General features: G+C 37.0%; 1 protein-coding gene across 1 annotated transcript in view; it reads right to left on the bottom strand.

Moving 5' to 3' along the window:
- Positions 1-1,851: 1,851 nt before the first annotated feature.
- Positions 1,852-27,247, bottom strand: part of LOC129310982 (transcription-associated protein 1) — a 46,771-nt gene continuing 21,375 nt past the window's right edge. The window contains exons 25-35 of the mRNA XM_054952890.1: positions 9,200-9,612; positions 8,697-9,126; positions 7,051-8,349; positions 5,998-6,258; positions 5,627-5,917; positions 5,069-5,554; positions 4,116-4,547; positions 3,421-3,699; positions 2,687-3,238; positions 2,375-2,584; positions 1,852-2,175 (exon numbers count right to left, since the gene is read on the bottom strand). Of these exons, the coding sequence (XP_054808865.1) occupies positions 2,056-2,175; positions 2,375-2,584; positions 2,687-3,238; positions 3,421-3,699; positions 4,116-4,547; positions 5,069-5,554; positions 5,627-5,917; positions 5,998-6,258; positions 7,051-8,349; positions 8,697-9,126; positions 9,200-9,612 (4,773 nt within the window). The 3' untranslated portion in view covers positions 1,852-2,055. The remainder of the gene's footprint in view (positions 2,176-2,374; positions 2,585-2,686; positions 3,239-3,420; positions 3,700-4,115; positions 4,548-5,068; positions 5,555-5,626; positions 5,918-5,997; positions 6,259-7,050; positions 8,350-8,696; positions 9,127-9,199; positions 9,613-27,247) is intronic.

Genomic DNA, 27,247 nt, shown 5'->3' with positions numbered 1-27,247 from the left:
AAACTATACTTTTACTATCAAAACCTGACTCGAGCCTAAATACACTTTTTCAAACATTAGTTACCACCCAAACAAAAACTATGATATAGGAGTACACTTGATCACAATATTACTTCACAAATACCAAGGCTAAGGGGGATAGATAAAATCCTTATGGCATAATATTCAAATCAAATTAAGGACCAAGAGGGATAAGCATAATTCTCTTGGTATATAAGATGCAATAATTCATAAATAATGTCTACATGTTTAGCAATATATATATATATATATATATTAGTCCTAGGTTGTAAAATATACATCATCAAATAAAATAAAAAGGCTAAATTAGCAAATGGTGTCTCATACACTGAATCACGCCTCATGTACTTCTCCAGTTGAGCTCATTCTTGTAAAAATTAATAACCATAGGGCATGACACTTAAAAGTTCTAGTAACCAAGACTAATATGTAATAACACATGTGAGGCGATTAATCATGTGATTGCTAAGCAGGCACGTAAAATATTTTTTTGAACAAATATTTTTAAATAAATCAATCAAATATTAAAATGTATGACTACACCTTACCTTATCTACCTGAACAACAAATCTCAGCTTAGGTTCAATGCGGCTTACCATGTGATAACTCAATTAGAAAAAATTCCTAACGAACAATTTTTAATATAAATCTAACCCACTTGACTATTATTTTCTAACATAAATTCACACATTATGTCTCAACAAAAAGTCAAGATTTTTTAGACAAGAAAACAAAAGCACAATTAACCTCATATACATACTACTATATATTAACAATGGTTACCTTATTTCTTTGACAACATGTTCCCCTTTATAACACCTCTTTTGTCACTCTCTTTATCAATATAATCTACATAATTATTTCATAATATTAAATATTAATTTCACATTGAAATTAATAAAATATTTGAATTTAAAGAGTTTTTACTGAGACAACATTAAATAACGTATAAACAAATGATGTAATCTTCTCTTTTGCTAGGTTATTTCTCACAAGATTTTTACTAATTGAAGCTTTTGATGAGGCATAATTTTATATAATAGATACCCAAAGAGAGTTACGAATATTAAAAAGATAGTGGATGTTTATATTTCTCAGCATTTTATTTTTTTCTATGAAACTCTCACCATCATAATTTTTGTTTTTATCATTTGTGTAACATTTGAAATGCAAAACTATCCTTGCAAATGGGGCATGTTACTTGTATTAAAGCACACAATCATCTATTAAAAATTCTCTCATTCTCGTCTCTACTTTCTGACATCTTTACAGCATAATTGTCATTCCATTATATCATCCCTTCGGTAAAATATTCACCAGCCTTGAGGTCACCTTGCCAGTGTTGATTTCTTGTAGCTTAGCAATGCGAAAAGAACCATGTAGCTTAGCAATGCGAAAAGAACCATCATATGCCATCCAAGTTCGCAAGTTGTCCTAAATATCAGTTGCACGGTCAATCCAACGCACTCCATGCTTTGTTGGCGAGGAAGATTTCAAAATGAACCAAATCATTGAACATTTCCCACTCGAAATGAAGCCATCTAAAAAGTTGAGCTTGGTCCCGTAAAGTTTATTTTCATTGGTATAGATGTAATACGGGTTGCTAGGCTTTTGAGCAGGATCTGTGAAAGTCGCCGATTGAGAGGCGGAAGAGAATTGATAGCCTCCGAAGTCAAACTCATGACAGAGAAAAGCTTGCTCCAAAGTCAAACTCATGGCAGAGTAAAGGAGCAAAAAAGCTCAAGCGAATAGGACGCTCTAATACATGTGAGATGTGAGGGAGGAAGTCAGAGGAGAGGAAGGGATAAGTCGAGGATATGACAGGAAAGAGACGATCGGGGAAAATATTGACTTGATTAATTCTCAAGTGCTTTCCAAGTATCTATACTAACACGTACAGCAAAAATAATAATAATATATATATATATATATATATTTAACAATTACAGAATTACTCTATTATTTACATACTTATTACGGAATTTCGACAGAAGTTTAAGTGTGGCGTGGATCTGCTTTTTCACCATTTAGATCTTAAAACCAGGGATGCCATGTTGGATCCATCATGCACAAGTTTCTTGGATTCAAAGCTGCTTCAACCAACTCGGTAACCCCCCTCTGCACTGGTTGGGGTGGTTCCATAGGATTATCCTCCTAATTACAAGTAAAATAGAAATATATGTAACAGCATTAGATTCACCGGAAAAAAAATAAAAATAAAAATAAAAATAAATAAAGGTAGCTGCAGTGGTGAACCCATAAGACAGATTTCAGATACAGAGGAAGGTAGAAAATCAAAAAAAGGCATTTACATAACAGGAGGAATTGTAATGCAACGATTTCAGTGGCTAACCTCCTCCGAGAAATTTTGTGGGGCTATGTTCTTAACCCGTGTAATAACATGTTCCACATTAGTGGTGACCTTCTGTTTAAAGTCATGGGGGTTCATAGAACCACCTCCAGCAAAAGGGGCCATGGGCATTCCAAGTGGCCTTCTCCAAGACCAAGACAACAGCTCATCACGGAAAAACATTGCCAGGTGATGCCACAAATGCTGGCTTTGCTGCAAAATGTGAGACCAAATCAACTGACATTCTGGAACATGAATTATGCTTAAATCATCAATATGAAACTACACATGCGTGTACAAGCTTGTATTTCTCACCTTAGGAGAAACAATAGCCTGTGCTGCAGCGCACATTGAAGATACGATAAGGCCTTCTACCCCAAAGTGGGAGAAAAATGCTTGCATGTTCCTTGTCAGCCTGAATGGTACTGGTTCATTAAATTCAATCAGTCCATTTGCATCGTATGCAGGATGAAAATCAGTTTGGAATATCTTTCCAGTGTTTTTTGCAAACAAGATCTTATTTGGCGACCTCCCACCAATTTGGAGCATGAGAGACATAAAACTTGAAAGTGCCAACTGGATGGCAAATTGCTTTTTAAAGGCCCACATATGATTGCCGCTTGGCAGCGTCTTGTACATATACTGTGAAAAGATGTTGTCAGTAACAAGAGTTTTTGTTATTTCATTGTAAGCCTGCAGCCGAAGATCAACAACAGCTTCAGGTGATATTTGCCCAGATATAGCCTGATTCAACTGCTCCTTGAAATAGGTTATTGGAAGATCTGCTTCTCGGTCATTCCTAGCACAGTGATTTTCATAGACCTCTAGGAAAGTGCTGTACATTAAATCATCTTCAACCATGCGAACCTGCAGACGTTTTAATGAAGGGTTCAGTAGATATCTTTTAAAGGACAATGGTACATTCTGCTGACTTTGTAATCTCATTACAGCCAATATCACAACTATTCATAAGAGTGAAATGCTATGGGTCCAACTAAGAAATAGATAAAGTAAATGAAACAACAACGTAAGTGAAGAATCATTCTGACCTGGGACCAAACAGGAATAATTATTGGTGTGTGAAAACATATGTGACGGCGTCTTGATTCTTTGTGTTTCTCAAACATTTGGTTCATCACACGGAAAAGCTGCAATATGCGTTCATCACTCCTAGCATTAGGAGTCAAAGATGTCTGGACAATGAAATGGCGTTGGGAACCATCAGAGCCAATTAGAGTCAAGCGCCTGAAACTACTTCCGTGTCTCCGCACAATTGGTATATCAGCTGCAACCCTGTCCAATTTCACAGTATGATCGGGTGCAATTTCCTGAAATGGAATTAGATATTTGAATATCAATCAGCATAAGATGCCCCAAAAACTTCAACTTAGAAAGAATTATTTGCAATGAAACTGTAACAAACTGAAATAATGAGATACTCCCTCTGGTCCAAAATATAAAGAATTTTCTTTCAATTAATCTTGGTCCAAAATATAAGCAGCTTAGCATTTGTTAAAAAATTTTGTCCATCTTACCCCTTTGTATTTATTAACCTAGATTCTTGTGTTTGTGAATTTATAACCTTTTCATTCATCGTAGATTGAAACTAAGGGTAAAAAGGGAAAATATCACAAGAATAAGGATTATATTGATATGCGGATCATTATCAAAAGCAGCTTATACATTGGACCGGAAAGAGTATAATGATATATTTGGCAATTTGAAAGACAATTTAAGGGTTTACCTGATCTGTGAAGTACTGCCCAGGAACTTCAACATCAATAACATGGAAGTCCCGCAGCACCCTACTTTCCTCTTCCAATTTCAATACTGCTGGAAACCTGTCCTCAACATTGCTTTGAAGAACATTTTTCCAATGTTTTAATCGCTCAGTTAACTCAGATAGGGTGGCTGGGAAAGTCGCAGTGCTTTCAGGATCAAGATCGCGTTCAAAATCCTGCTTGTATTCCCTCACAAAATCAACATGCTTGTTTATAGCATCTGCTGAAAAGCAAGCCCTGCAAACGCCTGAGAGCTCTTTTTTGAGAGATTGAGGAACTTCTGCAGTAGTAGCTGTTGGATATTTGTAGCAGCGGTGGAGCAAAGCATTGACCACTGCCAGAAGCCTCTCCTCAGGAAGAGTGACAAACCTCGAACCAATTTCTGTTAGTAGAACCTGAAAAATACAAGGCTCATTGATATCATGAAAGTCAAGTCAATTTTAGTCAACAAATGATTGTAATCTTCAATATCAGACACAGTATAATACACACTATATAGAATTGGTTTAACATATGACAAGATCAGATAGAAAATCATTCCAACAATTTACAACTAGCACAGGGAAAAAAAAGCTAAATTTTAAAAATTATAAAATTTAACTGCATATCCAGGTTCAGAAGATATTTTTTATATTCTGTTAATAGGTATCCACAACTTTGATCCATAGGTCCTTTATGATATCTGCAGTACAGTACAACATAATTTATCCAAGCACCAGCAAGAATTATGTAGTTTATTGTATATAGATTATGCATCCTTTTCTTTTTTCTTTTTACTTTTTTTGGGTAACCAATGGAAAGGATAGGGACGGAGGTTAGCCAGATAACCATAAGTGCCTCTGCAGCTTCCTAGCCAAGGCAAAAACGAAAAACAAAAAACATGCATGTAAAACATAATTTATCAAATAAACATCACCTCAAGTTCACTAGCTAAATTAGCATGCTTGCTCCTAAGAGCCTCCATTATATCTTTAGCAGCATCGAAAGCACTGGCAGCTGACGCTGCAAGACCAATTGCACCAGCACGCCTTAATGTGTTCTGACTACCTTCATTGATATTGGCTGAACCTTGCTGCAAAGGTTGGTCGTTTCCATTATGTATGCTGCTTTCTGCACTTGTAGACCTTTCAGGTTCTTGGCCATGAGAGTTTACACCATCATGAGATCCAATTCCACCACCAGACTGGGAAACTTGGTGAACTTGGTTGTCAGAGGATAAGGCACCCCCACCTGGTCCTTGTACTCTTGCATTTCCATCAGCCAACCCACCAAGAGAACCTGCACTAGCACCAGAAACACTTTGCTGTGCTCTTTGCTGAGCCATTGCCATTCTTCCAATTTCGGATTTATTTGCAACATCACGTCTTTCCAGCAAGTATGTGCGTAGCCAATAATAAAGAGCCTGAGTTAGGAAGAGAATCAAAATTATTCAAGTTCTATATTAGTTACTATTACAGATGCAAACAAGACTTGCCTGAGGATATACGATTGCAATCTTCTGTAGAACAAGTTTACAGTGAGGAGCTTCTGCTCTCTGAAGGGAGAGCAAGAGTTGTGGAATCCAAGAGAGCCAAACCCAATGAGGTATCTGGTCCAGGTATTTATCAAATGCCCTTCCAACAGGCTCACTAGGAGTATCAAAGCTAAGAAGGTAAAGCACTCGAGCTAGATGGCTTCTTGAATTTGACACGCCAAATTTTATACCTTGCAAGAAGCAGCTGACAGCATATTCTAACCAAATCTCTTCATGGGTTTCTCTAAATGCCTATCAGAATTGCATGAGAAGTAAGTAAAGATCTCAATTCAAAAGTCATATTGACAGCATGAAAAAACACAAGCAATTACCATGTCACAATAATCTCCCCAGCTTATCCATCCCTTGGGCAAGTTTTTGAACAGACTAATGGCATTGGAGTATGCAAGGTTAGCACTTTCAGAGTCATTTAATTTTAACAGGAAATCTCCTTTCAGGCGGAAAATTTCTGCCTTGTGCTTTGCAGGAAAATATTCTAGATTAGTGCTGTTAATCAGACTAAGACCACTTGTTAGTTCTCCTTTCATTTCTAAATATGCCTTTGCCTGCTCTGTTATCTTAACAAATGCTTCCTGCAAATATACAAAAAAGAATAAGTGAGATATAATCCAAACTAGCCCCATCACATCAAAATTGTTCACAGCCTAACAGAAAACAAATCATGAAATAGAAAAGCATGCTGTGTACACAACCAACCATACCATAACATATGGTTATTGGCATTTGCATGTCTATATGTATTATGATTCATGAGAAGTCAAAAGCTTATGCTGATGTAAGTTACAAACATCAGAAGAAACTCAGGCTGATGCATGTGAAGTCTACATTAAAGACTAGGCTTCTATGAAAAACTAAGACCCATGGTTATGGTATCTGCAAGCAATGAATACAGCCCATTTACACGCCTGAAACTAAGAAAACGAGACAATCTCCCTGAAACACGTCTACAACATGGATAACAGACAGCAGATAAGGAAGGGAAAGAAACTAAAAGGTCTTTACAATGAATGCAAATGGGGGAAAAAAAACAATTTCCTATTGATGCAACAAAAATAAATAGCTAACTAATAAAACCACCTAATAAACAAAAATTGAGATACATCAAGAATTCCACCAATGAAGTTGGGAATGTCATATTTTTATTCATAAAAACTGTTTCAAAATTGGTAAAAGAATATTTTGCCTGCTTTCACCTCAATATAATTTTAAAATAATAATAATTTTAGCATAATATATACATTAAATTAATCCATAAATTATTATACTTCTTCCCTTTAGAGATGATCGATAATGCATGCTGATATAATAGCAAAACGTAAGCAGCTCACTCAAATCTTGAGCTATAAAAAATGCTAGTATATTACCTGCACTTCCATGGTTGAGTGCCCGTACAACTTTTCAAGTATGGTGACACAAACATCATATAGGCCTTGCTTACGAGCAATGTGAGCAAGCCTGTTAACATTCCATGCTTTGTCACGGTAGCCAAGGTGATGAAGTTGTGAATTCGTGGAACTAAAATCTTTGAATGCATCTATGACAGCATTATACATTTCATTTCTCCACTGCAGTAAGTCATACCAAACAGACATGTGATCCCATTCATTTGGAGTTCTCAGTCTCCAAGTCTCAAGAATGTCCTTGAGATCTGCATAAAGATTTCCTTGCACACCAACTACAGGGTTTCCAGAGACTTTATTTCCATTGGAAATATCCAACAGAATTCTGGATGACTCCTTAACTTCAACTATTTGTTGGAATTGCTGCAGAAGGGCAATTTTGGAATAAACAGACATTTCAGGTAGCTGCCACCATTGTTCTAGAGCAAGATCAACACCTTTACCCACCATGTTGTCAGCATCCACAATGCCATTTGTGTTCTTGTCATGAAGAGCGAAGTATGCTTGAACCAAACGAAGTTTTGGAGTTTCTTCCACCTGAGCTTTAGGAATTACATGATCCTTCATGTATGTCCAATCAGGCAATTTCCAGAGACTGTCAAGAAGAATTTCATAGTTCTCAACACTCTTGCCAAAGTCTGCCAAGGCATCCCACTGACTAAGTTGACTGGCACAGTATAACCATTGCTCTTCCCAGAGGCACATCTCAGCCTTTGGCACGGTGTTGTTATAAGTTCCTTGAGTTGCCTTCACCATGGCTTGGTAAAAGAGGCTTTGAGCACGCTGCCAATAACCATGCTGGACAAGAGAAAGCCCTGCCCTAGTTTCTGCAGTGATTGATCGTTTCTTCCACAAACCACACCTCATATCTTCTTCATTAAGCAATCGATAGAGCTCAGCCAGAGACTCAGCGCACTTGGTGTCATTCATAAACAACATAACATGACTTTCAAGTAATGCTAATGCGATGTGCCATGCATTATAAGTTTTCCCAATATATTTGATGAGTTCACTTGGCATACGTGGTTGAGGATGACTCAGCTGAAGCCCTTCTAGCAGAGCTTGCACGACATTTGGTCTGCTGGCTTGCTGCCTCTTGTGATAATCTTTAGACAGAAGAGTAATCATTGGTTTTGCAAGCGTTACTTGCTCTTCTTTTTGTAATGTAACCCAGACAATTGGAAACACCAAGACCCATAAATGATAGGCAACATTAGCATCAGTGTGAGCCAACTCTCTCAACGGAATTAAAAGATCAGCCACCTGCAAAAGAAAACAATGAGGCAAGCAATTTAAAAATTTATCCAAACTAATAATTTATTTCAGGAGTTGGCTGACACTGCCACAGAAAACACTGATGAAACTGAGGCACTACTCAACCAGTCAAACTGAAGTAAATAGCCAAAATGCCTCAGATAATCAGATAGCAATTTCAAAATCTAGAATTCTTCATCACAAAATAACAAACCCATAATGCAAGTGGTTAGCTTGTTTATTCATCCTGGACCTATGAATATTACCATGAAAAGAAAATTCAAGATGTTGGGAGATAAGCACATTAACATGCTGAACAATAATTGCAGATAGAGATTAAACATCAGTAAGTTTACCTGCAGTTTGCTCATGTTGTTAAGAAACTGGGCGTGTTTATGCACCAGGGTCTCAAATGTCAGTGGAGTGTCCTCAGTACCTTCAGAGACATCATTGACCTTGTGCTGCATCCCTGATGATTCTGGAAGAGTGCTTGAAACCAGAAGTGGTGAAACCCTGGCAGAATTTGGTGCTAGTGTGATAGGTTTATCCTCAACTAATATAGCCAGAAGAAGATCAAGGCCCTGCTTCAGCCAGAAGACATCACTCAAAGCCTCCCAATCTTGAATTTGGATAATGAACTGGAGCCTAGTGAATAATGATTTCCCAAGGGATTCATGATAGAGAGAGAAAAATTTCATCCTCACTTCAGGATCTTTTGCTCGTAAACCAAGCATGAACTGCCTTTCAACCTTCTGGAAGACCTCTTGACGTAGGGCTAAAGGGTATCTGTACATAAACGAAAATAATTAAGACAAAATATGATGCAAGCATAGTGCAGAAAGTTGAGGCCATTACTTACTTATTAGAATCAGCACAAATCCCAAAAAGAAGTTCTAAGTACTTCCTATCCCACTCTTCCAAAGAGGCAGGAGGGAAATTTTGTTTATCAACTTGTGAAAGCTTCTGAAGAAATGAGACTATCTCCTTAGCATTGAGAAAGGAACTTGACGTGACTGATGTGCCTTGTCTACAAAAGTCATCTTCAATCCATCCCTTGATCACATCAAGTATGCAAAGAAGTACACTAGCATCAGTAGCTTTCTCGGAGAGCAACGCATTCAAGATTTGAGACACTGATCGTTTGCAGTCAGGAACAACCATCACTCTTTCAGTGATCAGCTTCAAGATAGATTTTAAATTAGAGATAACTGCTCCAACATCAGCACTTTGGCGAGAAGATGTGACAGCTGAATCAGTATCTGCCCTCTGACCCTAATTATGAAGGACAAGTTCCCAAACTTAATTCATCAGAAGATTGGAAATTAAAATTAAAAATAATAATAATCATAGTAATAATAATCAGCCTACTATATAAGTACAAAAAATAGAGCCAATAATCAATAATGCAAGATACATCAAATCACATCCATATATGCTGTGAAAACTCAAGCCCCCAAAAGATTCATGCATAACTATGAAATATTATTTATCAGGTTTCAAAATAATCAAAAAACTCGAAACAATGGAGAACTCATGGTCATAGCATCTCAGACATTCCATAGAAGGCCTATTAATATGGTGTTTGTTGGAAATTACCATTGATTTTCATCAAACTACTTAGTTACCTTATTTGTTGTCTTAATGAAGTTTTTTTTTTTTTTTTGTTGGCATTTTCAGTTTTCTTTTGGATAACATTTCTAGCATTTAAAATGAAATGAAGTGTTATTTTCAAATTAAAACAAGATTATGTGTTATGTTTCAATAAGGATACATTTATTCAATTTTGATTAGAATAAAGTAACCAAATCTTCTATTAAGTATAAGTCTATTCTCTTTTTTATCATTTAAAAATGTAACATTTCTAACATCATATAATTCATATAGCCGACCCCACCTAGTAGGATAAAGCTTGTTGTTGTTGTTGTATAAATGTAACGTTTCCATCTAATAAAATATGTTAACAGAAAAATCAAAACTTCAGAATTTTATGCAGCATCATGCTGGAGAGGAAGGCCGTATTCTATCATGCTGCCATGCCTTTAAGGGTTATAGAAGTCTTTTAGTTGTTTTAATCCGTTTAAATTGTTATTTAGTGCCAGTGACCTAGTGGTCTAATGGCACATTGCCACCTTCACTGGCGTTACTTCAATCCCACATGCTACCAGTTGTACTAAAAAAATGTTATTTAGAGTTATTCTGTATTAAAGATTGTTTGCTACATTCCAGGGAATGTTAGTTAAGAGGTGATTCTCATCTCTATCCTAAATTTTCTCTACTTAATGCTGAACCAGTGCAGGCTAACAACCTCATTGGTATTCTGGGTCGCATTCTACATGGTATTAGAGCCTCAAATCTGCTAATCAATACACGGCAAGCCACCTAATCACAAAGGAAAAAATGGAGCAGCTGTGCTTCTGAATCTGATGATAACTCATGGCCTTTGCCTCCAAACAGCTGTAAATCCTGAAGCAGATGCTTGATAAACAACTGCTGCATTCTCAACCGGAGGACTCAAGCACAGGCCTCAGCCACTACATCAAATCCAGCTAGTGCACTAACATCTAGCTCTCATGAAGGCAACGTGCGGATAGTTAGATTAACCCCACCTGTCTTGCTAATCTGAACGCTTGTCTTGAGAATTGGTTCGTAACTCTAGCTAACGTCAAAGTCAATAAGGTGGCATGGATGATGTGCATCTAACAGCCATTTTTCTCACTGATGTTCTGCTAGTTCCCAATTTATTCTAAAATCTATTGTCTGCAAAAAGGTCACCAGAACTCTTAAATGTAAGGTTGTATTTACTGATGTTGAATGACACCCTGGTGATGATTGGCAATGTGTGATGATGAAGAATAAAGCTGCCTTTTCTATAATTGATGATTTCAAGTTATTGCATCATAGACTAGGACATCCTAATTTTTGTGTATCTCAAGAAATAGTATCGTGAATTAGATCTGAGTAAAATTTCTGATTTGAGTGAAGAGTGGCAATTTTCTAAGCATACACGAACTTCCCGCAACACCCCCATTTCCCAACCTCTCCTCAAACTCTTACTCACAGCAATGTTCAGGGACCATAAAAAATTCCAGATATCAATGGTGCAAGGTGGTTCCTCACGTTCCTTGACAATCACACACACACACACTCTACTTGTACCTACATGAAAAATCATAGGTTCCTGAAATTTTCATAAATTGTTATTCCCTATTCCTAAATCAATTTCATGCATCCGTTAAAGCCCTTTCCAGTGATAATGGAATGGGAATGAATTTTTCAAAAACACCATGAATTCTTTCCTCACAATAAAAAAAATCATCCATCGAAGGTCTTGTGCAAATTCTCCCCAAAAAAATAGGGTTGTAGAAAGGAAATATCACCGTCTTCTTGGCACAGCCAGATCCTTACTCATTGCTTCAAATGCACAGAAAACCTATTGGGGTGTAGCCATTGTTACTGCCACCTAACTATACAACAGGATGCTGTCTTGCGATTTGAAAAACCAAATACCATTTGACACCTTGAAAAATTTTCCCTAACAATGCACTTCAGAGTTAACACTACCGTACAAAATCCTTGATTGTACAACTTTTGCACATAAGCATGACATAATAGTAAGTTGTCAACTGTATTTTCATTAGTTATTCACATTGTAAGAACAGCCAGAAGTGCTATTGTCCTTACAATAGCACAAAACTCAACCATACGGGTAGGCTGCAAATGGATATGGAACTCTCCTTACAACACATTATATGAGGTCAAATAGTCACCGAGAGCATGGTGTGATTGATTTGTTAAGTTATCCAAGGGTGTGGTACGACCAAGGCCAATAATCATACAACCAGGTCCCAACAGATTACTATTCTCATAGTTTATGTGGAAGATACTGTGGTTACATGAAATGAAGTAGAGCAACTAAAGCATTAATTTTATATAAAAACACTTGGATGTCTCAAATATTTCTTGGGCATGGAGATGGCATGATCCAAAAAGGAATTGTTGTCTCACAAAGGAAGTATGGCTTAGATAGGGATGCTAGGGTGTAAACCAGAAAACACTCCAATGGAGGCAAACTACACTATTAGTTTCAAGAAGGACAATCCACCTATTGATAAGGAATGTTACTAGAAGCTGGTTAGAGTGCTCATTCATTTGTCATACAAGACTTGACATAACCTTCCTCGACAGTGCAGTCAACTGATTCATTAGCAATCCAACTGAAGAGCATATAGCAGTAGCATAAAGAATACTACAGTACTTGAATATAAATCCTGGTAACGGGAACTTTTTTCACAAAGAATGATTCTTAAGATGTACTCTTATGTAGAAGATGATTGGGCTTGTTGAGAATCAAATCAGACATTGTAATTGTATGACATTACAGCTGACTAGATTATGACTAGGAATATTGACATGCATCCTTTTGGTAATTATTATTCATTATTCCTCACCTTATATAATCTATGGTCTGCACTTAGTCATCTTCACGATTAGATTCTTGGTGGTTCCTCTCTACCTGCGCTGATGTTCTTTCTTGTCCAGTACGAACTACAAATATCCTTTAACAATGTGACTTCTAAAGTGGCTGCTTCAGATGCTTCAGTTTTGGTTTCACAAAGCTCCAATCATGATAGGGGAGGATGCAATGGCTACATCCCTCAGAAATGTCCTCAATGCACTTATTGCAACAAAATGGGTCATACCCAAGACCGTTGCTATAATATCCATGGGAGGCCCTCTCACAATGCAAATGTTGCTCAGGCATCAAACTCCTAGTCACGTGTGTCTCTTATGCTCTTGATCGGAGCTGACTATGAAAAGTATCTCTGCTTCCAAGCCAACAAACAGTCCTCAAATGTTGACTTACTCAAACTGGTAATTATGCTGCTTATCCTGCTACTTGATGTCTGGTAATAAAAGTATTTTGTCTGATTTCACTGATTCTGCTTCACTTCTCGCTATTATCAATAGTTAATGGTTCTCACACTATAGCTAAAGGCATTGGCCAGGCTTTTATTTCTCCTTTCATCAATTTCCAATATGTTTTTCTATGTTCCTAAGTGCCCTACAATTTTGTTTGAGTCATGTGTTGTCTAGTCTTGGTTTTCAACAGTTTTTTCCCCCTTTTTGGGGTAAACAAGTTTTCGATATCTTGTAATCTTCATTGATGATTATTCCTGTTGCTCTAGGTTATATTTAATAATAAACCATTCTAAGGTACTTTCTATGTTTCAATCTTTTCGAGCTGAAATTAAATCTCAGTTTGGTACATTAGTCTTAATATTACAAAGTGATAATACATGTAAGTATCTCAGCCTGTTATTCAGTTAATTGCATGCCCTCTTCTATTTTATATGACCAAATTTCCAACTCTATTTTGTTTCCTTTTGCATCTCTTTGTTTACTCCCCCCCTCCCGGTTTTTGATTGTACTTGCTTTGTTCATAATCAAACTATTGGCTAAGACAACCATCAAATGTGTTTTCCTTGGGTATTCCCATGTCCAAAAGGATATTGGTGTTTTTCTCCTGCCACCAATAAGTGCTGTGTTTCTACTTCTTTGAAAGCTCTCTTTATTTTATATATCATGTTTCTACACAATCTGTGTCTGAGGTCTTTTCTTTTCCATTCCTTGATCCACCAACAGTTGTTATACCTACAATCACTCAAACATACTAACAACATTCACACCCTTCATCGTGAAATATAGCTGTGGACTTACCCCTTACTCTAACACCATCCTTGATCAGCTCCTACCTCCTCTTGATAATGCTCCTATTGCTCTTCATACGGGTACTCGTTCTACTCATAATCCCTATCCTATTTACAATTTTTTAAGTCATAATTTATCTCCATCATATAATGCTCATGTGTCTTCTTTGGATTTTGTTGCCAATCCTAGGAATGTTAGCAATGCACTTTTTCATCCTGGGTGATGGCAAGCTATGCTTGATGAAATGACAAATCTCCATGCTAGTCCTACTTGGATCCCATTGCTTTACCTCAAGGCTAATCTCTGGTTAGTTGTTGATTGTTGATGAGTGTTTACCATAATGTTTGCTCTTAATAGATCCATTGATAGGTTAAAAGCACGATGTGCTGCCAAAGGTTATACTCAAGTCTTCAACATTGATCATAAGGATATGTTTTCCCTTGTTGCCAAAATTGAGTTTGTTCCTTGCTCTTGGATATTACGGCAATTAACCACTGGACTCTTTACCAACTTGATATAAAATATAACTTTCTTCATGGCAAACTCAAGGAAGAGGTGTCTATTGAGCAACCTCCTAGGTTTGTTGCTCAAAGGGAGTTTGGGAAGATTTGTAGGCTATGTAGATCCCTCTATGGACTAAAACTATCACCACAGATCACACTGTTCTATCATGACTCATTATTAGGTCAATGCATCTATATGGTTGTTTATATAAACAACATTGTTATTACAAGCAACAATTAGGACGGGATCTGTGTGGAAATCCCATTAATTGTGTAAATAGTAAATAAGCTTGATTTGGTTTTTATTGTTATCCCTTCTCCTTCACCTCTGACCGCTAGAATTAAATTTGATTATTTCTTCCCCTACTGTAGGCTAGAAATCAAGGATTAGATTAGTCTGGCACTTTGTATATATTGTAATCTCATGTTCATGTTCTAATATACATAAGGAAATATTTTCAGTCGACTCTCTCTCACAAGGTATTAGAGCTTGAGGGAGAAATCGAAAGCTTATCTGATTTGAAAACAGAGATGGAGCCAACTGGAGCAGTACACGACACCCAGACACAATCTACGACTGACCCAAGAGGCTCTGATGGCATGATTCCTAATCAAAGAGGGAACAAACCACTCCGCGAGTGACTTTAGGGGTTCAATAGTCTGATTTCGAACCAGAAAGGGGGACCGTGTGCATCAATGTCGAGCTTAGAGGGCTCAAACGTCCTCATCGTCTCCGAAAACTAACCGGAGACAATTACCAGGAGTGGACATAGATGACGAAGCTCTCTATCGAAGGCCAAGGATGACTAGGCTTCCTTAATGGCAAGTCTATAATTCCAAATGGCTCAAATCCGAAAGCACTTCGCCTCTGGAAAAATGAAAACTCTGGTGGCTTCCTAGCTCATTAATGCAATGACTCCAACCATAAAAAGGAGCTTTATGTATCTACCCACTGCAAGAGAGATATGGGAGGCTGTACGAGAGGCATATTTTGATGGAGAAAATGTTTCTCAAATGTTTGAAATCAAAACTAAATGACTTCTCTTTGGCAGGAATTGGATCTAATTAATGAAGGTGCCTGGAAGTGTGCTGAGGATACTGCCCAATTTAAAAAACGTATTGATAAAGAAAGACTATTTGAGTTCCTAGCAAGACTCAATCCAGAACTTGATACTGTAAGGGAGAGGATCTTGAGTCTTGTACCACTACCATCTGTCCATGAAGCATTTGTTGAAGACGTGAAGATGCACGTCGACGTGTTATGCTGAAAACTGATGCCAAGTGGACTACTATTGCACCTAAACCATCAGCACTTGTCACTAGAAGTGCAGATCCAAGAGGCTAGAAGAATAGACCCACCTGTGAACACTATAAAAAGACAGGTCACACTAAAGATACTTGTTGGGATATTCATGGCAAACCGCCAGACTGGAAACCAAAGAAGCCAACGGGTCGTGGTTATCATGCTGGCACAGAAGAGTGATGATAGGCCCACAACATCTCAAGTACATCCAACCAATCACAGTTCCCCACTGAATAGTTCTCCAAATTCATGGAATTTCTGAATACCCTCCAAATGCCTGGCACAAAACAGCCAACAGCCACGGTGGTTCACAAAGATAATTTCCTACAAGCCTTACATGTCATTTAACATTTGTGTATAGGAAATCCCTGGATTGTTGACTCAAGTGCTTCTGATCACATGACAGATAATCAAGAATTTTATTCTCCACATATACTCCATATGATGGCTCCCTTAAGATTAAAATTGTTGACGCTACAGTATCTCCAGTTGTTGGTGTTGGAGACATAAAAGTATCCAATAAGCTGATTCTTCATTATGTTCTTCATGTTCCAAAATTGAAGTGTAATTTGTTATTTGTGCATAAATTGACCAAGGATAAACATTGTCATGCTGACTTCTATCCCAACTATTATATGTTTCAAGAAATGTCAATGAGGACGATGATTGACAGTGCTAGAGAATTTAATGGTCTTTATTACCTTAATGCATCCTCTAAAGAGTATAGTTGTTTGCAATAAAGTTTCCTTTCCTAAGGATAGTAATATTTTGTTATGGCACCAATGTCTTGGTCATCCCAAGTTTCAGTATTTGAGTCAAATGTTTCCCTCTCTTAATTCTAATAAAAATATTTTCAAGTTTTATTGTGATGTTTGTGAACTTGCAAAGCACCACAGAACCACTTTTTGTTGCAATATTTGCCAACCCTCCCAACCGTTCACTACTATTCCCAGTGACCTTTGGGAACCCAACTGAACTGCCAACAAGACACATAAAAAATGGTTTATAACATTTATCGATGATCACACCCATGTTTGCTAGACCTTTCTCCTTAAAGACAAAACTGATGTTGTCCCTGTATTCATCAACTTTTACAAAATGATTCAAACCCAGTTTCACACCTCTATTAAAATTCTACATACTGACAATGGTACCGAGTTCATTAATAACTCTTTGGGCAATTTTTTACAACACCATGGGATTGTTCATAAAAGTACTTGTGCTTATAGCCCCCAACAGAATGGTATAGTTGAAAGGAAAAATCTGCACATTTTAAAGGTCGCTAAAGCCCTTCTTCTTACCCATAATGTACCCAAATTTTATTGGGGTGCTACCATCCTCACTACCACCCATCTCATTAATCGAATGCCTAACCAAATCCTACCTTTTAAAACCCCACTTAAAGTTCTTCACATCACCCATCTTATTCCTCACCTTGAAAACAACCTTCCGCTACAAGTTTTTGGGTGCACTGTCTTTGTTCACATTCATCACAATAGTAAACTTGACCCCCGTGCAATTAAATGCATTTTTCTTGGATATTCTGCTTCCCAAAAAGGGTACAAGTGCTATGATCCTATTACACAAAAATTCTTTATTAGCTGTGATGTCACCTTCCATGAAGATGAATCCTTCAATCCAAAGCTTCCAACTCGGGGGGAGAGTGAGTGAATTGGAATTGGAGCCTTCCTTAAAATCCTCTTTCCAACCTGAATTAGAAATACCCTAAGTATGAACCTCCATTAGAACTTCCGTTTGAAGTTCGTGAGTCAACAATTGAACCTGACTTAGATAATGTACCTAACACCGAGGGAGATCAAAATAAGGGAAAGAGAACAAACACTGATAAATTCTATGATCGATTCGATGTTCGAAGGAAAACATCAAGGAACCAGACCCAAGTTCTCAAAGCAGACCATGATTCTGAACCTATGACAAATCCTGAATCTCAAGAAGATATTACTGACCATGATCAACCAAGAGGAGTAGAAGAAGATTTGGATCTCCAAATCGCACTTCAGAAGAAAACCAGATGCTGCACAAAACACCCAATAGACAAGTTTGTCTCTTATAAAGCTCTCTCACCTCGATTTCAAGCCTCCACAACCAATTTGGAAAGCATTACAATCCCAACATGCATCGAAGAAGCACTGCAGTCCCCAAATTGGAAAAACGCTGTTATGGAGGAAATGAATGCTCTCAAGCTAAATGGTACATGGGAAGAGGTTGAGATACCACAAGGAAAGAAACCTGTAGGTTGCAAATACATATTCACAGTGAAGTACAAAGCAGATGGTACTGTTGAAAAATTCAAGGCCTGTCTTGTGGAAAAGGATTTTCCCAAATCTATGGAACTGATTATACAAAGACATTTGCACCAGTTGGTAAGCTCAACACAACAAGAATTCTTATGTCCCTTGCTGCAAACCTTGATTGGCCATTGTATCAGTTAGATGTAAAGAATGCATTCTTAAATGGAGACTTAAAGGAAGAAGTATACATGACGTCACCACCTGGATTCTCTGCCCAGAAAAGGAACCTAGTTTGTAAATTAAAAAAATCCTTGTCTGGATTAAAGCGGTCACCTCATGCGTGGTTCAAAAGGTTCACACAGGGTCTAAGAAAGGAAGGGTTCACTCAAGGACAGAGTGACCATACATTGTTCTTCGAGCACAAGGAAAGAAAGAAAACCATTCTGAGCGTATATGTGGATGATATCATCCTCACAGGGGATGACCATGAAGAGATGGAGAAGATTAAAAAAGCATTGGGCAAATCCTTCCAAGTCAAAGAATTAGGGGAAATGAAATATTTTTTGGAAATGGAAGTAGCACGATCCAAAAAAAGGATTTATATATCCCAAAGAAAATACATTCTCGATCTGCTAAAAGAGACAGGAATGTTAGGGTGCAAACCTAATACCACACCCATTAAAGTAACATCAAAAAAGAAGATAAAAAAAGATGATAAAAAGAAGAAGAAGAAGATGATGATGATGATGATGATGATGAGGAAGAAGAAAATGAAGGCAAAGATGTTGACAAAGGAAAATACCAAAGACTAGTTGGGAAACTTGTCCATCTTTCCCATACTAGACCAAACATTGCATTTGTAGTAAGTGTAGCAAGCCAACATCCTCATACTCCTAAAGAGAAACATCTAAAGGCAGTTTACAAGATTATACGATACTTGAAGGGCACACCTGGAAAAGGAATATTATATCGAAAGACAGAGAAGAAAAGTGTAGAAATATTTACAGATGCAGACGGGGTAGGTGCCCATAATGATAGAAGATCAACATAAGGATATTGCACGTATGTGTGGGGAAACCTAGTGACATGGAGGAGTAAGAAGCAAAACATAGTTGCAAGTAGTGCGGAAGCTGAATTTCAAGCAATAACTCATGGTATATGTGAAGAGATATGGGTGAAACGGGTATTAGAAGAACTAAGGATTGAGTTAGAACTTCTAATGAAGCGGTACACTGATAGCAAAGCTGCTATAGACATTTCACATAACCCGGTTCATCATGACAGAACCAAGCATGTTGAGGTTGTTAGACACTATTAAAGAAAAAATTGAAGGAGGTATTATGTCGCTCATACATGTGCCCTCATGGAATCAAACCACGGATATCTTTACCAAAGGCTTGAACAAGGAGATGTTTGAGAAGTTTGTGGGCAAGTTGGAAATGATTGACATATATAGTCCAACTTGAAGGGGAGTGTGGAAATCCCATTAATTGTGTAAATAGTAAATAGGCTTGATTTGTTTTTTATTGTTATCCCTTCCCCTTCGCCTCTGACCGTTAGAATTAAATTTGATTATTCCTTCCCTTATCAACAACAATAAGCCTTTATCCCACTAGGTGGGGTCGGCTACATGGATTGCAAGACGCCATTGTGCTCTATCATTTATCAAACTTTTAGGAATATTATTAATTAAGAGATCGCGTTCAACAACTTCCAAAAGTATTCTCTTAGGCCTTCCTCTACCTCTCTTACTGGTGCCTCCCTTGGTCTTCTTTGTATATGCCCAAATCATCTCAACCGATTTTCTACCATTTTTTCCTCAATAGGTGCCACCCTCACTTTTTCGCGTACGTGCTCATTTCGAATTTTATCTTTACGTGTATGTCCGCACATCCATCATAACATTCTCATCTCTGCTACTCCAACTTTATACTCTTGCTGTCCCGTTAGAGCCCAGCATTCACTACTATGTAACATTGCCGGTCTGATAGCAGTGCGATAAAACTTTCCTTTAAGTTTATTAGGCACCTTACGGTCGCAAATAACTCCTTTAGCTTTTCTCCAATTAAACCACCCAACTTGAATTCCATGTGAAATATCTCCACTGATTTCGCCATCATTTCTTTTCCACTTGAGATATAATTTGATCTCCCAATTTCACTTCCAAATTATTGTCGAATAGTCCTTTACCAAATTTACAATATAAATATTCCGTCTTACTTCTACTCAGACGAAAACCTTTCGACTCCAATGTCCTCCTCCATAACTCAAGTTTGCAATTCTATAATTCCTTCCCTTATCGTAAGCTAGAAATTAGGGATTAGATTAGTTTGGCACTTTGCATATATTGTAGTCTCATGTTCATGTTCTAATATACATACGGAAGTATTTTCAGTCGACTCTCTCTCACAATCTCTAAACTCAAACACCATTTAATGACATCCTTTTACACGAAGAATTTAGGCAACCTCAAATACTTACTTAAGTGTTCAGGTAGCTCAATCATTAATTAGAGTTGCCACATTACAACAAAAATATGATTGTAAATATGTTGATACTCTTAAGGATCCAAATGTGAAACTTCGACCATAACAAGGTAATGTATCTTTCAAATGCAGGCTTATGTAGCCCTAGTCAAAACATCCGCAGCTTGAAGATTGGTAGGCAAACAAGTCAAACATATAATTCCTTCCTCCACTTTTTCTTTGATGAAATGCTGATTTAAATGTTTAGATTTCCCATATTGAATAGGATTTCGAGTGCTTATAGCTGCCTTATGGTCACAATAGAGTTTCAATGGTGGTCCATTTTGACATATATCTCTTCCAGGACTTGTTTTAACCATAACTCTTCCATTATTCCATGAGCAAATGCTCTTAAAACTCAGCACTACTCTTACAGACAACCCTATGCTTTTGACTCTTCCAGGTGACTTGGTTTCCCCATACAAAGGAACAACAACTAGAGGTTGATATACTGTTAGGACAAGTTCCTCCCTAATCTATATATGTGTAAGCCGCTATGGTTCTCTATTATTGGTTTTGGAAGAACAACCCTCTACCAAGAGTACCTTATAGAAACCTCAAAATCATGTAGGTTGCTTCCCTATACTTCTTTGGTTTAATCATGTATTCACTAGCCACACTCACTACAAAGGCAATATCCGATCTTATATAGGAGATAAATCAACTTCCTAACAAGTCTCCAATGGCCTTTCTACATCAATGGCCTCTTCTTTCTCATTATATTCTACTTCTTCAATCTCATCATTAGGATCATCTTTTCCTAACTCTTCCTCGTCCTTCTCAGGCTTCTTTTTCTTTGGAACCACAATAGGAGTTTCAACAGGCTTATAGCGCAATATTGTTATTTCTTTGAAAAGATCAAGTACATACTTTCTTTAAGATACCCAAATACTTTTATTTGACCATGAAACTTCTATCCCAAGAAAGCATTTTAAGTTGCCAAGGTCCTTTACCTAGAATTCTTTTCCCTGAGCAATCTTTACACATATTATTTCCTCAAGATAGTCTCCTGTGAGAATAACGTCATCAGCGTACATAATAAAAATGCACCTCTTAACTCCCACAACTTTAACATTGTATAGTCTGACAATCCCTGCATGTAGCCCTCCAGCTAGAGGACTTTTGAGAACTTGTCAAACCACGCCCTAGGGGACTACTTTAACCATATAGAGATTTCTTCAATCTGCACAGTTGATTACTTTTGTCTTTATCAAATCTTAAAGGTAGAGTCATGTATACTTCTTGTAGCACTCTATTTAGGAAGGCATTATTGATGTTAAGTAGAAAAAGTAGCCATTCTAGGTTGGCTGCCACAAATAATAAAACTTTGATGGTGTTTAATTTCGCTACTAGTGCAAAAGTTCTTTTGCAGTGAATACCATACTTCTAAGTAAACCCTCTTGCTACCAAGCACACTTTTAACTTGTCAAGAGTACCAAAAGCCTTGTACTTAAGGGTAAAGACCCATTTACACCTTACAAGCTTCTTGCCACTCAACCACAAAACAATCCCTCATGTTGCATTTTTCTTTAAAACCTTCATTTCTTCTATGACACAATGCCATGTGTCTAAGTAAACCCTCTTCCCACCAAGCATGCCTTTAACTTGTCAAGAGTACCATCAGCCTTGTTTAAAAACCCACTTGCAGCTTACAAGTGTCATACCACTCAGGCTCGAAATAATCTCCAATATTCCATTTTTCTTTAGAGCTTTCATTTCTTCCATGACTGCATTTCTTTATTTTGGTATTTCCAGTGCCTTAGATGTTGTCGGGAATTACTACTTTATCTAGATTAGTTACAAAGCCCAATAACTTAGAGAGAGGGCCTTGTAGGTCACATACTTCAATATTGGATGTAAGGAACAAGAGCGAGGTTGTTTTCATAAAGCAATGAGTAAACCAAGATTAAATTGATCACCCAATTATTCAAGAATTTGCTGAGGTGGTTCAAGAGCAACCATTGGTTCCAACTCTTTAGGAGCTTTAGATACAAGGTGCCCTCATTCTTTGGATTTATACTTTAGTAAATAAACCAACAAGTCTTTTTCCTTCTACTTCTCTACATCTCCAACTTCTTTTGAGTTATCTTCCATGACCAACACAAGAGATGATCAAGGCAAATGAGAAATGGATGTAGAAGGTGGGATTAAGGGTTCTAGTGAGGGTGATGGTTATGTATTATGGCGATAACAGCTCTATTGGTGCAAATTAGGAATCAAGATGCATTCATTCATTGCGAGTTTCTTATTCCCAAGTCTAAGATTTACCTATACTCTCATCCCAAATTGAAAAATTGGGAAAAAAGTGATGTCTGCATGAAAAGTAATATCAACGTTTACAAACGTGTGTTTGAAAATATGATCAAAACATTTGTATTCCTTTTAGGTAGGATAATAACCAACAAAGATGCATTTTGCAGCACAGGGTCCAAGTTTCTGCTTTGGTCGATGTGAAAGAAGGCCTTGCACCCAAACACATGAAGAGTAAGGTTTGTTTCAATACAAGATGCGGGCAAAACACTAAAATTTTTAGAGAGGAGTGTCAAAGAATAGAAAACAACTAAGCATTTGATTGATGAGGTAAGTTGCAACTAAGATGGCATCCCCCAATAAAACTTCAGAACACTATGGGTGAACATGAGTGCCCAAACAATTTCATGAATGTTTCAATTTTTTTTTTCCTATCTGCAATCCCATTTTGTTAGGGTATATGGACAATACCATGCTTGAGTAAGAAAGCACTTAAGATTTGGTTGAAATATTACTTAACATTGTCAATGTAGATGCTTTTGTTGAACTATGTTTCTTTCATGGTGAAAAAATTGATGAACACAGGCATGGCCTCAAACTTGACTTTTAAAAGATACACCAAAAAAACGCAAGTATCATCGTCAATGAAGGTAATGAACTACTTTGATTTGGTGCGGTTTGAGATACAAGATGGTCCCCACAAATCACTATGTATGGTCACAAAAGGCTTGGTGGGTGTGTACAGTGTTCTAAGAAATGATGTTCGATGATACTTTTCTAGTTTACACCTCACATTTGGCATCATGGTTACTAGGGCCAAGGTTTGGAAACAAACAAGACAAACAATGGAAATTAAGATGACCCATTCTCTTGTTCCATAACAGAATATTTGTATCATTAAAGGTTGATATAAAATTATATACACCGGTGGCTTGTTGGGACTTTGCTCAAGCATCATCAAAGAAGTAGAGCCCCTCACACTTTATAGCATGTCCAATTGTCTTCTCCAATGGTAGATCCTAAAAGACACAATGTGTTGGAAGAAAATTAGCACAACACTTAGATTGCCTTGTCAATTGGCTAACAAATAGTAGGTTGCGTGCTAATTTTGGCATACGAAGAACAAATTCCAAAGTGACAGACTCAAAGACACAAACACTCCCTTTCCCAACAATAAGAGCAAGAGACCCATCCACAATTTTGACCTTGAGGTGCCCAACACATGGAACATTGGTGGAGAATAATTGAAGGCAATCAGTCGTGTGATCCAATGCCCTAGAATCAACAATCCACAAAGATTTGTGTCAGGAGGTTTTTAGGGCCTAAAGGAAATTACCCATTTTAGCCACAAAAATTGAGGATGCTAACTTGCAACCCACAATTACAGCATCATTTGATGACTGGAGCACCCATTGTCCCTTGAATGGTAGAGAAACATTGGGCATAAAACTAAGAATGACCGAATACACTACTCTAGAAACTTCAAATGAAGACAACAATGCATACCAAAGAGGCAAAACATAAACTAAACTAAGACAGTCATAGCAAGGAAGTTTGAGAATGATGCTCCCTAGACTTAGGTAACATAGGGATGGTGTTGGAAACAACCAGTCGTTGCCAAAGGAAGAAGCCGCCATTCATCTAGAATGTGCACACATCTCCACACGTTGCCTAGTGTTCAATGGCGTAAAATCATCAAGTGGTGCATGTGATCTTCATGTGCTACCACTTGATTTCATCCTTCCATGATGCACCATTCAAACCTTGGTGAGCTGCCCTAGACCAGCAATGAGAGTCAAAGAACTCTCTAACATCAATGACTAAAGACACGATCGTAGGGTTGCCATGTGGAACACCACCCAAAAACCTTAGACAAAGTTTTCAGATCCCACTGATATCATGTGGGATTTTGAGAGGGAAAATATTATTCTTCTTGATTCAAAATTGTGTAAACAAGCCAAGAGACAAGATAATAAATACTAATAATTCCCCATAATCAACTAATAATTCCCAATAATCAAGGTAGAATATTTACAAAATTGCACTATCACCACAAAAACTCTGCATGTGTTCTATAGCCGAGTTGTGTTAAGCCCACAATAGCCATTATAAAACTTTGTTGAATCTTTCATGAATATGGACAATAGACATTTTTGTGCTAATAATAGGCCGTTACCCTAAAGTAACATGATGTTTGGCTCAAGTGCAATGACAAGTGAGTTAAAAACTCTTCATCGGCACCTAAACGTAGTGCTAAATGAGCAAGAGCTATCGCATTATTTAGATGAGCATGACTAAAGAAATTAGTCTATATAAGAAAGATCAAATTTGGCATTTGAAATGTTAGAACCTTGAATTGTAAATTTATGAAGGTAGTAGAAGTTATGATTTAAAGAAAAATTAATGTCTTGTGCCTACAAGAAACTAAATGGCCTAGTAAACAAGCTAAGAATATTTAAGGTTTCAAACTTTAATATATTGGGAAAGTAAGCACATATAATGGGGTAGGTATCATTGTTGATATAAAGTGGAAGAAGGACATGGTAGAAGTTAACAAAATTGGACACAAAATTATTTCCTTAAAAATGATTGTTGGATGTGAGACTATCAATATTATTAATGCTAATGCACCTCAAGCCGCAATAGAAGCCAATCTTAAGGAATTATTTTGGAAAGGCTTGGAAGAGTTGATTTAACACAAACCACAAAATGAAAAGATCTTTATTGGATGAGAATTTAATGGTTATGTCGAGAGTAAGGCAGGTCATTAAGCGAGAGGTGGTTTTGGTTTTAGGAAGCTAAATAATGAAGGACAATCTATTCTTGATTTCTCTTTCGCATATGATTTCAAAATTGCCAACACTTGTTTCAAGAAGAAGGACGAGCATCTCATCACATTTAAAAGTGGAGCCCCAAGGCCATAGGTTGATGTATTTTTGGTAAGCAACATGGATAGAAGGCTTTGTAAAAACTGTAAGGTGATTCCTAAGGATACTGTAACGACACAACACAAGGTCTTTGTCCTCGATATGCGTATTATGAGTAAAAACCAAAAGCATCGACGGGTGATATTATTATTCAACATAATGGAAAAAATTGATGGAGATATTGCACATAAGATAAAAATTGGGTGATTAAATTGGAGAAAGACTAAAGAAATTATTTACAATCTTAAGATACCTAATAAACTTAAAGATAAGTTTTATCAAACCACTATAAGACCCGCAATATTATATAGCAATAAATGTTAGGCTTTAACGGGACAGCAAAAGCCTAAAGTTGGAGTAGTAAAGATGAGAATGTTGAGATAGATATACAAACATATACATAGAGATAAAATCCGAAATTAATACACATGGGGCGACATACCTAATGAAGGAGAAATGATAGAAAATCATTTGAGATGGTTTGAACATGTACGAAAAAAAAAACCATGAGGCACCTATGAAAAAAGTGGAACAAATAACTTTAAGCCCTATTAAGAGAGGTAGATGAAGGTCAAAGAAAGCACTTTTGAAGGTTGCTAACTGAGAGCTCTTAATTAACAATATTTCTAAAAGCTTGATAAATAATAGGGCACAATGACATCATACAATACATATAGACAACCCCACCTAATGGGATAGGGCTTATTGTTGCTGCTATTATTGAACTATCACCACAAAAGTCTCACTTATTTCAATCCTTTTATATTGTTATTTAGTAATATTATGTTTTACTAATTGTTTCCTAGATTCCAAGGCATGTTAGTTAGGGAGATTATCATATTCCTAAACCTAAACTTTCCCAACTTAAATGTATTGGTTTCACATTCAATAAAATTGTACCAATGAAGGCCAAAAATCTCGTTAGTATTCTTCGTCACATTCTACACAACGAAACCTAAAAGGCATGAATAACAAAATTAGGGCAAGTAGTGAACTCAATACTGAAAGGGCCAACCAACGTACCAATAGTTGATAATAGAAGAATGATGGGAGTAAGAAAACACTTTATCATATACTATGGTACACGTAATCCAACCGACTTCCAATAAATAAGACAAGTGTATGAAAAGTGGGGGAATATAAAGAGGGGGGAAATATCTTGCTCACATAGGACTTGGTCTTGCAGAAAACAATTTGCAACACTTAAAGAAAAGCTCCAAGCTGAAATATCCAACCTGAAGGAGTATTTTAAATAATGATTGATTCTAAAAGTTATATTATAGACACACACACACAAAACATATATTCAATTAAAGCTTATTTGCTTTTTATTTATCTATTTGGAGCACATTCCTATGCATTTAAGATTATCTTAAAGTAGAAAAAATAAGGCCATTTGTTTTGTTTTAATTAGAATAGAGTTATCCTACTGCAATAG

The sequence above is a fragment of the Prosopis cineraria genome, unplaced genomic scaffold (genome assembly GCF_029017545.1).
Source record: "Prosopis cineraria cultivar Desert tree isolate PC_DT_omini unplaced genomic scaffold, ASM2901754v1 PC5, whole genome shotgun sequence".
Taxonomy (NCBI): Eukaryota; Viridiplantae; Streptophyta; class Magnoliopsida; order Fabales; family Fabaceae; genus Prosopis; species Prosopis cineraria.
The sequence above is the reverse complement of the archived record's forward strand: the minus strand, read 5'-3'. Positions and strand labels throughout refer to the sequence as shown.